This window comes from Sus scrofa, chromosome 14, assembly GCF_000003025.6.
Source record: "Sus scrofa isolate TJ Tabasco breed Duroc chromosome 14, Sscrofa11.1, whole genome shotgun sequence".
NCBI lineage: Eukaryota > Metazoa > Chordata > Mammalia > Artiodactyla > Suidae > Sus > Sus scrofa.
In genome coordinates this window covers 77,407,200-77,424,080 of record NC_010456.5, presented here as the reverse complement: position 1 = coordinate 77,424,080, position 16,881 = coordinate 77,407,200, and the positions used below count along the sequence as shown (strand labels likewise).

General features: G+C 38.0%; 1 protein-coding gene across 11 annotated transcripts in view; it reads right to left on the bottom strand.

Annotated features, from left to right (window-relative positions):
- Positions 1-16,881, bottom strand: part of KAT6B (lysine acetyltransferase 6B) — a 206,885-nt gene that overhangs the window by 173,594 nt on the left and 16,410 nt on the right. For all 11 annotated transcript variants that reach the window (XM_021072870.1, XM_013983356.2, XM_021072866.1 and 8 more), the window contains exons 2-3: positions 8,780-8,847; positions 4,327-5,205 (exon numbers count right to left, since the gene is read on the bottom strand). In XM_021072870.1, the coding sequence (XP_020928529.1) occupies positions 4,327-4,947 (621 nt within the window). In that variant the 5' untranslated portion in view covers positions 4,948-5,205; positions 8,780-8,847. The remainder of the gene's footprint in view (positions 1-4,326; positions 5,206-8,779; positions 8,848-16,881) is intronic.

The following is a 16,881-nucleotide window of genomic DNA, read 5'->3' as shown; positions in this document are numbered from 1 at the left end:
ACAGAATAAACTGAACAAGCCAAGACCATGAAAAGTGATTTTTAATATAGTTTTCTCTCTCAGCCCCATTTCTGATCATCTGTGCTCCTTCCGAAACTCATCTTTTTTTTTTCTTATTGACACCATCACTGTTGTGATAATTATGTTTGAAGGTTTTTTATAAGATTACAATACAGTTACTTCATTTCTTTAAGGAAAAAAAAAAAAAAAATCAGGAGTTCCCCAGTGGTCTAGTGGTTAGGATACAGTACTTTTACTGCTGCGGCCCAGGTTCAATCCCTGATCTGAAAACTGAGATCCCATATCAAGCCTCAACAACAACAACAACAACAACAACAACAAAAAAGAAAGAAAAGAAAAAAGCAAACACCCAAAAAAGATCAAAAGCCCTACCTGATATTAGAAGTGTCTCCCATTCCAACTACAGCTGCCTAGAATGAGAGTTCCCCTACTATGCACTGCATGAGAAACATACCAAGACTTGACACAATTCATTTTAGGAAAATATTCCCAATAAAGTGAAATACCAAGGAATCTGTTTAAAACTGAACAAAACTGATTTTATAAAAATGCTAAAGCCCAAATGTTCATATGGAATCTTAATGCTACAAAATGTGTCGTGATAATGAAGTCTCTCTTAGAATATGTGACTTTCCAAAGTCCTCGTAATCTGACCTAATTGAGCTTTACCACTTTTAATGAGAAACACTAATACTATCCTTTAGGAGTTCCTTCACCAAGTCAAAGATAAAAGTTTTATCTTCAGTGGTTTAATTCATTTCCATATCACCTCACCAAAGAGAGCTTTCTTAAATAAATACAAAGATGTTATGCTAAGGAGCCAGTATGGTAATATCCAATTTGAATTCTAGACTATCAGTAGATGTGCAATTACATTTCAGAAAGGAAGGGCCCTTCTATTTCAACTTGCATTGTACTCCTCCTAGCAGTCATGCACAGGAATGATGATGATGTTAAATCTAATTAGACACAGATTTACTTCTTTCCCTACTGCTTTCCCATATTGCTAATAATATAAATAGTATCTGCTTTAAAAACTGTAATATGCTCATTGCGACTACCAAATTTAAAATGCCAGAAATCTATTTGCTGGGGGAAAACTGCTTCCAAGCATTTGAGGAACTGAAAGAGATACTTTTCCTGTTAATGAGAGGCCACCACTGTTGACCAGTATACAGCCCAGCAGTAAAGAGGTCTGGAGTCAGATTGTCTCGTCAGAATCTTGGCTTCACCACTCACTTGTCCAAGTGACCTTGGACAAATTAAATTGCTTAGGCTTGGAGCCTCTCTTTTTAATCTGTAAAATAAGGATAACAATCTATGGCCCTCACAGTTATTGTGATAAGGAAGTAATAAACGTAAAGTACTTGGAATATTGCCCGCATTTAACACTTAAGAAATGGTATTGTTTTTCCTATTTTTATTTAGTTTTTTTACAATTAAATGAAATTGCTCAACAGAAGTAACCAGGATAACAGCTTCTTTGACAGATCTTAGCTGGCTAAATTGTAACTGAATGACTTTATCTCTGTACGGTGGCCATTTATGTCATAAACATACTCTGACAATGCGAATTCTACAGACCTCTGGCACATCAAGAACAATGATAACTTGCCTTTCAAATGGATTAGAATAAGCCCAAATTACAAGAAGCTATAGTACAACCAATCTATATACAGTTCCAGGATCAACAGCTGAAGAATAATCAAAAGTCAATAATTAGCATACACACATGATTTTAGTATAATGAAACTCAAAATATTTTCTACAGTACAAAAATGTTCACACTGGCTCTTGACACTTTAGACCCCTTTGAGAATCTGATAAAAACTATAGACCCTGACCCTAGAAAAACATGTGGAAACAAATGACTGTTCTACTTCAGGGGATTAGTCAATCCATCTGTCCCAAACTTATTCATGCACCCAGGTCAAGAGTTTTCTATTTCACTGACTTAGAAAGTTTACAGGGTTCTAAACCATTTACCCTTTATAATCTCAAAGGGCTATTTAATCTGATGTAGTTTTTATTATGTTTTTCAAGGAAAAAATGCTATGGTAATATACAACACAGACAATACAATACTTTGTGGCCAAACTGACTTGATTTGATTTTCATTTATGTTTATTTGTTCTTTTTTAAGAATTAGATTATGATTACTCAACACACTTGATCTCCAAATTTCATCAAATAAAAATGCTAGACCACAATTTCTCAGCTTTCCTTGTTGTATGATGAAGCTAACTGGACAATTTAAAGATCAGCATCATAAAAAAAGCAGCAGCAATTGCAGGCTAAACAATAAATTACTCTGTTCTCAATTCTAGACACTTCTAGACATGAGCTTTCCTTTAGACTAAAAATACTTCCATATAGAAGCTGTAAAAAAAAAAAAAAAAAAAAAAAGCAGAATATGGACGGCATGAAATATTGCCATGAAATGATGGGCAAGGTTAGAGAGAAGGGGCTATGGGAAATCTGTAGTGATTCCTCTATCACAAGTTAAGATATTCTCCCCTGGGTCACAAAACTCTTGCAACATGCTCTTAGATTGTCTAACCTGAATTAGTCCATGTACTTGATAATTATAAAACCTTAATATACCTTAGAGTAATGTACATATTTTAAAAACAAAGATATCCAAACCCATCAAGAAATGGCTCTATCTTCCCTTAGGGAATTTCCTCATGGCATAAGCTTTTATAAAAATATTCAAAGGGAAACAGAAGTTCTTAATGTAGCTGTGTCAGACACAGGAATGAAAATTTAAGTCGCCTGCTGTATTTTCTTAAACCAAATGTTATTAAAAAGAAAATTACATAGGTTTACTTCTTTTAGAGTATTATACACGCATTTTATTTTTTTAATTTTTTAACTTAAGGACTTTTATTACATTTATAGTTGTACAACGATCATCACAACCCAATGTTACAGCATTTCCATCCCAAACCCCCAGCCCATCACCTGCAACCTGTTTCCTTTGTAAACCATAAGTTTTTCAAAGTCTGTCAGTATCTGTTCTGCAAAAAAGTTCATTGTATTCTTTTTTTACTTCTTTCTTTATGCCCACATTTCTCTCACAAAGAACTGAGGGTTGGTTATGCAAACAGAAATACCACCAAATTATCAAATACATGTTGATGAAAACTAATAAAGTAAAAATACGGTGAAGAAATAAGGGCTAGGGTTTAAATGAGTCCGTGGAAAGGCAAATCACCTGGTCCTACCCAATCTGTAGAGCTGGGCCTCTTATCAGCTTAACCCACTAAAGGAAGCAGGGTCTATCTCAGGGCTACCAGTGTCCAAAAAGAGAAAACAAGGCATCAGGAGCACAGCTTTTCCCAACACTGATTGTATCACTTCCGAAAACATAGTTAACACCTCCAACAATCACCCTTTGTATCAACAACAGTTAATGGTTTACAAGAGGTAAAGTCAACTGGTATCAATGCATCCACTCGCCCAAAGGATAGACAACAAGCCCCCAAACTGGAGGGCCGAAACCATTACAATCTGGTTCTGTTCTACATTGGTTTTAGTTTGGGCGTGTTTTCGATAGCTCTGAGATAAAATAAATTTAACCAAATAAAACAAATTTAACCAAAGACTTAAAATTGTAGAAGTTACTTAAGGAGAAATCTGCCACATGTTTATGTAAATACTTCAGAAATAACAGAAAGCCCAGAAAAAACAAAGAGGATAAGAAGAGATAAGGTATGAGACAAATAAACATTCACTTTCACCTGCTGAGAAGTGAACAATAATAAATGACTTTAAATGGAAACAGGTGGGATTTAGGTCACACAGTAAAACAGTTGCAGTAATGCACTATCAGTATTAAAACAATTAGTCTATAGATTCTTCTCTGAAATAACAGTGAAAAATATATCAATTTTACCTCATAAAGCTAAAAAATAATAATATAAAAAGAAAAAAAAAAAACACACAATGGTCTGTCCTGGATGTTTGAAATACCTATGTTCCTGCCTTGAGGAAGGAGGATTCAAATTGTCTATCCTGGTCCCTTCAAGCTCTCACTGATTAGCAATTAGAGTTTAAAAAACAAATCGAATAGTCATCACATTAAAATCTTAGTCAAGCAATGGGGAAGCCCTTAATGCTGTATAAAACAAAGGATAATTGTTTTGTAAAGTATATATATCTTTTAAAACACAAAGGCCTGCTCTGAGGCAAAACATCTGCTTTTATTAAACTTTACTTAGAACTTTTGTCCATATAAAACTTAAAACTGTGCAAGTCAAGTGAGCAATACTTAGAATGTACTGACATTCTCTCTTCACTTACCTGGTCTTTCTCATGGGGTAGAAGGCTGACCGGTGGGAGCGAGGATGGGAAAGCACTGGGGTATTTGGGAGCCCCTTTGCCATCTAAGCCCCCGTAGTTGACCCTGTACTGCGGCCCGTCCTTCAGTAACCTCCCATTATTCACTGCGCGTTTCGCTCCCAGTCGCAGCCGCTGCTGAAAGGCTGGGTTGGTGGTGGTGCCCGAGAGATCGCTTTGACTTCTGAGATACTTCTCTATGTTCTTCAGGGAGGAGCCATTGGGCTCCTCAAGTCCTTCGATTGCTCTCCTTAGCAGTTTATTCCAATCCACGTTTCGGAGATCATTACATGATCCTCTAGACCCCTTGGTTGACTTAGGAAAAGTGCCTGGTTTAACTGATGAAAAGCGCCCAGGGTTGTCTGGGTCCTTATAGGAGGCAAGGCCTTTGTTGGTGACTTTGAGAACTGAGCCATCCTGAACACTGAGTTCCAGCTGTTCAGAGACCGTCTTCTTATCCAACCCGTGGGAAGTGCTGACTGCATGGCAGATTCTCTCTTCAGAGGGCCTTTGCTTTTGCTTTTTAATTTTCTGTATAGCTTCAAGAATCCACTCTGTATAAAGTGGGTTTGCAAGTTTTACCATGGTTGACAAATGACTACTTCAATACAAAAGTTACCCATAGAGGTTCTCCTTGTATTTAACAGAACTTGCACATTTAAAAGTCATTCACAATTCAACAAATGGGCAGAGTATTCCAGAACAGAGTAAGCAACATCTTACAAACATCCATCCTTTAGAGATTAAAAAGAGGACAAACAGGCAATGTTGATAGTTGTCTTATTTGACCAACAGGAAAAACTGCATTCAGGTGGAGAACATCTTTCATTAGGAAATCAAGACCTTAAAGGATAAAAAGGGGGGAAACAATCTTAATAATGGACCTTCTAAAAATACTCTTTAGTATTACTTTTTCAGATGCAAAATGACCACAGAAGTAATGACAGGCAGGTATTATGTAACAAAGCCACAGTGACAATATTTTCCAACCAGAAATTGGGTCACAGTCTGAGAAGTAATTTTTTTTTTTTAAGATTTTTCACTTGTTATTTCTATGAGTCACGGGGCATTCCAACGATCACATATAAACTATCCGTATTTAATGGATAACCTCTACTGAAATTAATACAATTACATGAAAGTGGTTCAAGATAAATGTCTACTATAAAAATAAAATCAGGAGTTCCCGTCGTGGCACAGTGGTTAACGAATCCGACTAGGAACCATGAGGTTGCGGGTTCGGTCCCTGCCCTTGCTCAGTGGGTTAACAATCCGGCGTTGCCGTGAGCTGTGGTGTAGGCTGCAGACGCGGCTCGGATCCCACGTTGCTGTGGCTCTGGCGTAGGCCGGTGGCTACAGCTCCAATTAGACCCCTAGCCTGGGAACCTCCATATGCCGCGGGAGCGGCCCAAAGAAATAGCAAAAAGACAAAAAAATAAAATAAAATAAAATCAACATCAAAGAATAAGTCTACGATGCAAAAAAAATCTGACTGGAAGCACATTAAACTTACTTCAAGAAATCTTAAACTTTTTAAAAAAAAGAGTACTAATCCTAATTCTATTTCAGCTAGATATTCTATTTCCCAAGTCTCCCATGTAAGAAAATTCCCCACCTAACCAACTATAATGGAAAAATTAAAATTCATTAAAAAAAAAAAAACCCTCCCCATCTGGCCACATTTACAGAATCATTATTCTCCCATCTCTTTGAAAAGGATCTGTAACACTTTCTAACCTATAGGTTGGAAAATTGAAACTAATATAGTAACATAACTATCACCTTTTGAAGAATGTAACACTCTAGGTATCTCAGTACCCAGTTAGTTCATGAAACTGCTCAATGTGAGCAAGGTTCATAGAAATCTAATTCCAGGTAGAGGGTGATACTGCTCTCTGAGAACATCCTGATGGACACAAAAATCCCCTAGCTCTTCTCTGGTACTGAGTACATGTGCCAAGAGCACCTGGCAAAAGTACGCTAGCCTGGGAGGTGGGTCAGATCTGGGCTCTAACCTTGCTCTTCACTGATAATATCCACATCTTCACTCTTTTTTTATAAAGTTTATAGAGTGTGCTCATGTATAAATTTGTGATGTAATTTGCAGGAGGATTCTGTGGGTAAATTGAGGCTCAGGGGAAGGAAGAACCCACTCAAGAGAACAGTCAGTAGCAGACTCACAGCTCAAATGCCATTTAATTTATTTTATTTTTTTCTTTTTTGGCCACACCCATGGCATGTGGAGGTTCCTGGGCCAGGGATTGAACCCGAGCCACAGCAGTGACCTGAGCTGCAGCACTGACAATGCCAGATCCTTAACTCACTGAGCTACAGGAAATCCATTATTTTAAAATCTGAGTCAGCACCATCTTCACCTGAGCCACAAATGTCTCCTCTTGCTAGTTCTGCCAATGCAATCAGACTAGTGCTATGAATGCCAACCCCACCGACATCTAGTGGGGAAACCCCGGGTAAATGACCTAAGTTTCCCTCACTTAACCTGTAGGACAACAATAGTATATCCCTCCCAGGATTGTTGAGAGAATTAAGTGAATACACAATCTAATATTAGTAGCTATCATCACTTCTATCCAATACAATATCTACACACTGAAAAATGTCTCGTAAAATGTAAAGTTATCTCTGGCTGTTTGTTTACATTTAGCATACCAAAAAAGGAGAAAATGGTATCTTTCCTCAAAACTTTAGCCTAAAGAATTTAACATTTGCTCTCAAAGATTCTATTGCTAAAAAACAATTGGATCATTGAACTTGTTCAGCCAACTTGAAACAGGCAGTTTAAAAAGGACTGTCTTTTCTGTAGTCAGTAAACTGTAGGTTCACTCCATTTTTCTCCCCTCAGATTTATAAACTTGGGGTTAAAGGGACCTTAGAGGCTATCCAGTCCAATCTCTAGTTAAACAGTAAAAGATCCCTTACACAATACCCCTCAAGAGATGGGCCATAAAGTCTCCAAAACGTCCAGTGATTAAGAATCTGTCATTTAATGCAGCTCACTCCACCACTGGACAGCTATACTTGTAATATATTTCTTGCTCGCAGGAGCCAAAATCTGCCATCCCATAACTTCTACCCACTAGTCTAGTTCCCTGGAACAATCTCAAGAAATTCTTTAATAGGACAGGCCTTCAAATATTTGAAAACAAGTATCTTTTAAAAACCACTACAATGGAGCCCCATTCTACCTCCAGGCCCAACTTAGACCACTCATTTGTTTCCAACATTCTCATATATCACCTGGTGTCCAAGCACCTCCTTATCCTGGCAGCTCATTAGTTTGGCTAATGCCAATCCTAAAACCTGGCATTCTAGGCATTATTGTATTATTAATGCAACCCAAGATTACATGAACTTTCTTAAAAGCCCTGCCATACAACTGGTTCATGCCAAGCATGCAGTCCAACTAAAAACCCCAGATATTCCTTCAAAAATGCTACCAAGAAGTTCAGCAGAAACGAATCTGACTAGCATCCCTGAGGACACAGGTTCGATCTCTGGCCTGGCTCCGTGGGCTAAGGATCCAGCGTTGCCGTGAGCTATGGTGTGGGCAGATGCAGCTTGGATCTGGTGTTGCTGTGGCTGTGGCGTAGGCCGGCAGCTACAGCCCTGATTAGACCCCTAGCCTGGAAACTTCCATATGCCATGGGTACAGCCCTAAATATCAAGGAAAAAAATGCTGTCAAGCTGAGTCTTTTCATTCTCTTCCTTGTGCAAATCTAAATGCTGGGATTTTAAATTTATTACAATTCAAGTTCATCTTGTTGGTTAGAGTCTGTCTTCCAACTTGTTAAAAACTGTTTTGAATCTTGATTCTGTCATCTATGTCATCTGCAAATCTAATCAGCACTCCCCCTTTGTGTCATTAAATATAAATCATTGACAAAAATGTTAGACTTGGAACAAGGTGTGTTTAGGAATGAAATCACTGGCTTTCATAGTGCCACCATTTTCATGATAGAACACAGGAATCATTCTGTCTTACTAAGTTTAGAACAGGAAGCTGATCTTTCCAGAGTAAAATGGTTCGGGGCAAAATTTCATTAGAAGACATTTCACCGTGTCCAAGTAATTATTTTCATCTTTCATCATTTATTCAGGATGAATCAACTTATTTAATTTGATTGCACAAAATACAACTGCAGGAAGCAGGAAAAGAGGTCACAGAAAAGTATCCAATATTGCAAAGCTGCTTTCAGGCATTTCTGTTGCACAAGCAAATGAACATACATTAAAACAAAATACGCATCATAACTAATAAATACTCAAAATATACCTTCATGATGAGCTATTACCACAATCTTTACCCACAATCAGAACTGTTCGTGCCCATTACCAACACATTTCAATACAACTGACACTTTATATCTTAAAAATATAATAAAACAAGGAAAAATACCAGAATTAGAACTCCAAGTGTTTTAACAGTCCATGACAAAAAAAGATTGTCCAGATCTTCAGGTAAATCTGTCAAAAGAGAAATATATAAATGTTAATTTGGGCATAAGGACATCCCTTAAACTCAGCGACCATCTGTGGATCTCCACAACTATTCAATCCAAACAGCTGTAATGAGTTTACTGGTTACACTACATTTGGTGATATGTCAGCTCTTTCAAACCCATAAGGGTATTTAAGAACATGGAATCCAGCACAGGACAGGAAGCCCTAAAGCAAGTGCCTAAGAAATAAAGTTCACTCTTCTTTAAGGCCAGAGCTGTTCTCCAAATATTTAAAATCAGGATTGCGATAGAGTCTAAGAAAGAATTCTATCACACGCAAAAAACCCCATAACTTAAACAGCCAGGTATGACATTTTGTTGGTGGAGGAGGGGAGGTCAAATGTTCTTTAAAGGTCAACATTAGCTTTGCCAGGCAACATTTGTCCCAAAGATCACCTGGCATCTAGGTACTGACTGAACCATCAAGATATGGCCAATAACTGCACCCAAGAGAAGGATGTACCAGTTTTCATGATGTAAGTATGTGTTGGCACAGGTCACATTTTAGGGCAGTAGTGACCATTTTTACTTCAAAGGCAAAAAACAAATGTAAAACAACACTGGGAACAACTGTATTTTGATATTACACAAAACGACCAAGCAACCTCAGAGCTTCCTTCTCCCCTCCCCCAACCACAGCCACAGCCGCAGCCCCCCCAACACACACACACACACACACACACACACACACACACACACACACACACACCCCACTCCTCAATTTAATCTCAAAATTAGCTCTCATCTGACACCAACCAACAGAGTTAATTAGGCAGAAGCAGATGTAACTCAGCAGCTCTTTGCTACAAGCTGAATCAGTGTTAAAAAAACACAGAGCTAGAAGAACAAAATCAGAAATCGCTTATCTGTAGCCAATTCTCAACTTAACACACGTATATTATTCACTTTGTGTCTTATCCACTGCAAATTTTTTAATCTTGGGCTGGTTTGTTTCTGATATCCCACTGGCCCCACTGTAAAATGATACACACTATAGACTGAAAATTTAATTTTATTTTAAGCAGTATCTAACTATAAAGACAAATCTAGGGGAAAAATGCATAATTCACTCAAAAGCGAAACAGAAATGTTTTTTCCCACCGATTCAGAATTATCCACACCACTTCTCTTTTTCAGAGCCCTGGGATTTGTTGGGATTTGTTGTATGTAGACAGTACATTCTATCACAAGTACAACCCTAAAAATCATTATTCTCTTTTCATTTTTCTCTATAAAAACTTTAAAGTTGGACTAAAAGTCTACCAAAATGAATATGAATCATTCTAAATTAATTCTGGGGACTCATGCTACATCAAAATTAAATTATTCTATTTTTTAAGGTTTTGAATCATTTATTTTTAACTAAAAAATAACATCAGTAAATTATATGGTTGTACCATACAGTCTTATAATAAAACACTATTTACATCATTCATTACAAACTATTCTAAACAGATCTAGAGAAATGCTTAGTCCAACACTGAGCTTTTGGCTTCATTAGTATTATATAAATATCAACACTATTCAGAAATACTCATGTCAGCATAAGAAGAGTCAAAATATCCTGAATCATAAATATTACGTGAAGCGTCTTCTAAGCTTTTACTGAAGCTGTGTGTTGTTTCAAAATCAATGTCATAACACTCGAGTCATGGGATTATGGGTGAGCCAAAAATGGTGGTAGAAAAAAAATAAAGATTAATAATAGAGTTTACTCTTGTCATCCTGAGTTTCACTTGCTAACAGTTATTTTTAGCTCTCTCACTTTTATAGGCTCCTGGGTTTTTTCATAGCCTATTATGTAATTGAGTGAGAATCTACAAATCTTAACAATATCTTCTGAAACAGAACATATACTGCTTAAGAGAAGGGACCACAACTTTTCTTCTATAACCACCCAGCACAATTGTTCAAATCAGCATCCTTAGGGAACAAATTATCTGTCGTCTGACAACATCAAATATCATCCATATGGTAATATTTGTTAACAGTTCAAGTCTTGGATGCATCTATTTCCCCTAAAATCAATGCTCAAGGCCCAAAACATGTGAATCGGGAGGTGAGGTTATAAATACTAATCAAAGAACAACCAACAAATACTTAGTGAGATGTTGTTCTGTGTGTGCAGCCCTATGGTAGATGCCATGGGGATAAGAAGCAATTAAGCACCAATAGGAGGTTACTCAAAAAGTTAAACAAAATTACCACATGACCCCGCAATTCCATTTTTAGCTAATACCCCAAAGAACTGCAAGAAAGTACTCAAATAAATACATGTACACTCATGTTCATGACGTCACTATTCACAATAGCCAAAAAGTGGACAGGCTAATGTCCATCAACAGATGAATGGATTAACCAAATGTGATATAGCCATACACTGGAGTATTATTCAGCCACAAAAAGTGAAATAGTGATGTATACTACATCACAAAAATATGCTGTAAAAGAAGCCAGACACATAAAGCTACATATCATATAATCCCTTTTATATAAAACATCCAGAATAAAGCCATAAACAGAACATATATCAGTGGGGCCTGGGCAGGGATGTCGGGTGGTTGTGTGGAGAAACTACTTAATGGGTAAGGGATTTTATTTTGGAGTGATGAAAATGTTTTGAAGTTAGAGGAGGTAGTCAAACACTGTAACTGTACTAAATGTCACTGAATTGTTCACTTTAACATGATTAAGTTTGGGAATTCCCTTGTGGTACAGCAGGTTAAGGTTCTGGTGTTGTCACTGCAGCAGCAGCTCAGGTTGTTGCTGTGGCACAGATTCAATTCCTGGCCCAGGAATTTCCATATGCCACAGGTGCAGGCCAAAGAAAAAAAAAAAAAAGGAGTTCCTGTCATGGCTCAGTGGAAGCAAATATGACTAATATCCATGAGGATGCAGGTTCGATCCCTGACCTCCCTCAGTGGGTTAAGGATCTGGTTTTGCTGTGAACTGTGGCATAGGTCACAGACACAGCTTGGATCTGGTGTGGCTGTGGCTGTGAATCTCCATATGCCACAGGTATGGCCCTAAAAAGACAAAAGAAAGAAAGAAAAAGATTAAAATAAAAAACAAAAGAACCCTGTAAAGTAGCACTACTTCTCCATTTGCAAAAGGAAAATTTAGACCTAACTTCCTCAAAACCTCAGACCACTAAATCTTGAAAGATTTTAATTCAGATGCTAAAACCAGTTTTAGCTAGTCTCTCCATTGGTTTTCAAACTAGGCTCCTAGGATCTCTTGTGAGAAAGTGCTTTGTGTATGGGCACCACCTGAGGTGCCCCTAGTGAGTTAAACACTAGGGCCACCATAATCCCTTGCATCAAACACAGCCTCTCTACCTTAAATAATCTATATGTAATGGGCTCCTCCATAAGATTTACTTCAAAGAAAAGTTTCCTCTGATTACAGAAGGAAAAAAAATCTAAAAACAAGTGACTCCACCTTGCTGAGCATAGATGAGCAGAACCCCTTGGATGGATGGGACTTAAACTAGACCCTGAAAGACAATGGAGCACTGCCTCCACCCAAATTCAAATCCTTCACAGCCTAGACAACTTCTCAGAAGCCCTGCATTACTCTAACAGGAAGTTTTTAGTTTTCTTTTATTTTGGCATTCATTTTCCACTTTGTATTTTAATTACTTGGGTACTGACCTTATCTCCCCTATGAGACTAAAATTCTTAAGAACTGGACTCATGTTTGATTCATCTTTGTATATCCCAAGACTTTCCAGGACTACAACTTGAACATAAGAGGTTCAATGCCTATTTGTTAAACGAATGCATCAGTGAATGAATGCAGGGAATCTAGGAGAAGGCATAGAGCTAAGAATGAGTTGTCAGACAAAAGGGACACCAAGTCCATAGGCATGCCTAGAGTTGCGGGGGGTGCTGCTAATAAGAAATAAAGTTGGCTGTGACAAAAGCCAGGCTGGGGCCTGTGAACATGACAGATAAAATAAAAGAAAGCCCCTACAGGAGTATTGACACAATAAGGTATAGTGGAGCACACACACACACACACACACACACACACACACACACACACACACACACACACACAGAGGCTGAATGTCTGAACAACTCTGGCAAGAGTATCCATCCAGTATAGGTTGGAGGAAAGGATGACTGAAGGAACAAACAAAAGCAACCAGTATTTCATCTCTCCAAATATATATGAGCCTAACACAAGAGCAAGCCCAGAGTATGCACTCAATAAATGTTAGCTGAATTGAATATTTAATTCCCCATCTTTTCAGAATAATACTAAGTTCTTTCTCACTACTCATTAACATACGGAGTTTTCAATTCATAAGCTAATAATGTTTTCCAAGGATTTCTAAGAGGCTAAATCACCATGAAAATTATCATTTTGACTAATACATATTATATTAATTGGAAGTTTAATTTTTCATGTCATGCTCTCCTAGTTGACAATATCCTTGTTATATCATTAAACTATAATTGTGTAAATCTGCTTCAACAAACAATAACTGAACCATCAATAAACTATTATGGCTTCCATAATCCCTAGCAAAGATTAGTTTCAACATCATCATCATAAATTAGTAGAGACATGTCCCAAATCCCCTGGTGAAGCCCATGAATTACGTTTGCATAGTCCTCTCTGCCCTTAAGTGCTCAATAGTTTCAGAATCTAAAATTTAATCACACTGTTAGGAACCTCACAGGAAATTTGATCCCTTGTAAAACAGAGGATTTGAAAAACAAAATGAAAAGTCATTTGAAGTCACTAGGCCTTTGGAACCAGGATACACTGATTAGTAATGATGATATTATAACTAAGCACTTTCACTTAAGAAATAATCATCTAAATTTAGAGTGTCTTTTTTTGGCATTTAAAAATTCCTGTTCAATCCAAGATTTCCTCCTAATCTCAAATTAGCTTTAACCGAAATTTAATGACAAAGACTGAGAGCAACATACTAAGAAAAAAATCTGACATCTGAACTTTTAAAAGATTATTTTGAAAATACACATCATTTTAGGAGTTCCAGTTGTGGCTCAGCAGTAACAAACCCGACTAGTATCCATGAAGACATGGGTTTGATCCCTGGCCCCACTCAGTGGGTTAAGGATCCAGTATTGCTGTGGCTGTGGCGTAGGCCAGCAGCTACAGCTCCAATTAGACCCCTAGCCTGGGAATCTCCATATGCCACCAGTGTGGCCCTAAAAAGACCCCCCTCCCCAGAAAAAAAGAATAAGAAAATATACACAGCATCAGAATTCTGTGGTAACTATATCACAGAAATCTTTGAACAGGATATCCAGTAGACCCGTAAAACAAATTAAGGTTGCCCTCTAAGAATCTCAAGAAAATTACAGATTTATTTTCATTTTTTATTTATTTTTTAATTTTATGACCACACTTATAACATATGGAAGTTCCCCAGCCAGGGACTGGAGCTGAGCCTCAGCTGCGACCTACACCACAGCTGTGGCAAAGAAGGGTCCATTAACTCACTGCACCAGGACAGAGACTGAACCCATGTCTCTGCAGTGACCCAAGCTGCTGCAGTCGGATTCTTAACCCACTGTGCCACAGCGGGAACTCCGGATCTATTTTTTTTAACGAACACATGTACATACAGATATTTTCATACAAAGACTTATGGAACTTCTACTGCCCATCCAAGGACCTCTTAAGGTACACTTGCTACTCCAATTTGACTTACTTTAATATGCACAGACAGGTCAATGGTTTTATCCAGTTTCACATAATTATCTCTATGTGTGCTTTAAGTAAGATATTACACTCAAAGTAAAAAAGTTATTCTTGTTGGTTTTGGATCTTATCAAATAGGCTCCTGAAATCTTATTCAACAAGGTGATATGCTCTGATGGGATGGATCTAGAGAGTTCAGGGATCAAGGCCCCACTTTGCCAGCTGCCTAAGCTGTGGGATACTGGACACATTACTGAATCAATCTCAGTCTGTTTTCTCATTTGTGAAAATGAGAGTATATTCCCATTTTGGAGACCTGTGAAGAGGAATAATTGAGATAATGAATATGAAAGAATCAAGGATAGTAGCAGACACGTAGCAGGAACGCAATAAAATGCTAGCTTGTAAAAGGAAAAAGGGCAACAGTCAGCTGGAGACCTGTAAAATGTAATCTAGCAGAACTTCTGTCTATATGGCCATTTTCTCCTATAAGGCAGGGGAAGTCAGCACCTGGCTCTTAGTTGTAGCTGCAGACAGGTAAAAATTCAAGGCAGAGAACAGAAGTAAAGAAATGCAAAAATAGATGGGTAATGGTGAGGATGGAGTCAAGAAGAGTGCACTCATACTCATATATCATAATCATACACCTTTTAAGGTCAGCACAGCATTGAGAAGATAATACTGCATGGGAGAATATCTACTTAACCTGAGGGTAGGACAAGAGTCTTAAAACAAGACACAAAAAGCACTAGCCATAAAGAAAAGACCAATAAATGTGACTCCATTAAAATTAAGAACTTCTGTTCATTAAAAGACACCATAAAAAGTGAAAAGGCAAGCCAGAGCATGGAAGAACACATTTGTAACATACACACAGAGGACAAAGAATCTGTATCCAGAGTAAATAAAGAACTTCTAAACAGCAATAAAAGATATAAGGCCCAATTTACAAAAGGTGGCAGGGGCGGGGAGTGGAGACTTAAACAGGAACTTTACAAATAGCCAACAAACACCTGAAAAGTTGTTCGACCTGAATACTCATTTACTCATCAGGTAAATGCAAGGTTTACCAGATTGGCTTAATTTGAAAAGGTAACAAGACTGAGTCAAGTTGGCAAGGACAAGAAGCCAAGGAACTCCCGTCCATCACTACAACACTTTGGAAAACAGTCTGACTGGTACCTAGTAAAGCTGAAGACAAGCATACCACATGACTAGGGCAACCATACAGCTCATCATCCAGATCCAGACCCTTCTGAGAACTAAAGGTGCCATATCACTAACTACACCGGGACAACAGGCCTAAGCTGGCATAAATGGTCATGCTGCCTATAAGCCACTATTCTGTCCCTCAGTGTACACTTTAGACAGACCTGTGCATGTGTGTACCAGATGAAGGAGAAGGGAACAGCAACAACAGCTGAGTTCACAATTTCCCCAAGTGAGAAATAACTCAAATATCTGGCAACAGTGGAATGGATGATACAAAAATTGGAGATGCAAAGATTGTGAGAGTCCTATAAAAAGGCACTTAAAGATGCTTTGGAAATGCAAATTAAAGCATTTAGGGGGAAGAAACAGCCCTTCCTCATACTTCTTTCTCCCATCCAGGCATCATTTACAAGCAAAGACTGATCACTATAGCTCACACATCCCTGCTTCATAGGACAATTCCTTTTCTCTCACTTGACAAAATTACAGGCATCTCTATACAAGAAAACTGAAAGTATTATGTAAAGAACTATCTTAGAGACTGAAAAGTCACCTGTCGGGAATCCTGGCATTTAATAAAGCCAGATCAGGAAGGTAAGTCGTCTTCTAACTGGTATTCGACAGTCCATGTCAGTTTCTGAAGTATGGTAGCACTATTTATGGAACTTTCTCAATCACCTTCCTTTACCTTTCATTCATGTCGTGCCTTACATCTGACAGTTCCCACCTTACTGTCACAAGCAGCTCAAGATAAACATTTGTTGTAACAGCAATGACATCACATCCACTCTAGTCAGAGGCCTGGGCTTGGGTGGTAGGCAAAACTTCAAATGACCTCATCGTCACCACCACAGTCATTCCCTTAGGCTCCTCCTTTAATGTTTAAACCTTCCTCTGCCTCTATCTTTTCTTCTTTTTTTCACTTCACCTTCGCAGTCTTCAACCCTAAGTAGAAGTTCTCAGGTAAGAATCTCATCCCTTGTCTTAGCCTCATTTTCTCTCCTAGTTTTACCATGAGGCTGTCATTGTAACAACCAAAGCAAATGTTTGTTTGGTAATGCAAACATACGCAATTTCAGAGTTTCCTTTTTATTTTTTGCCT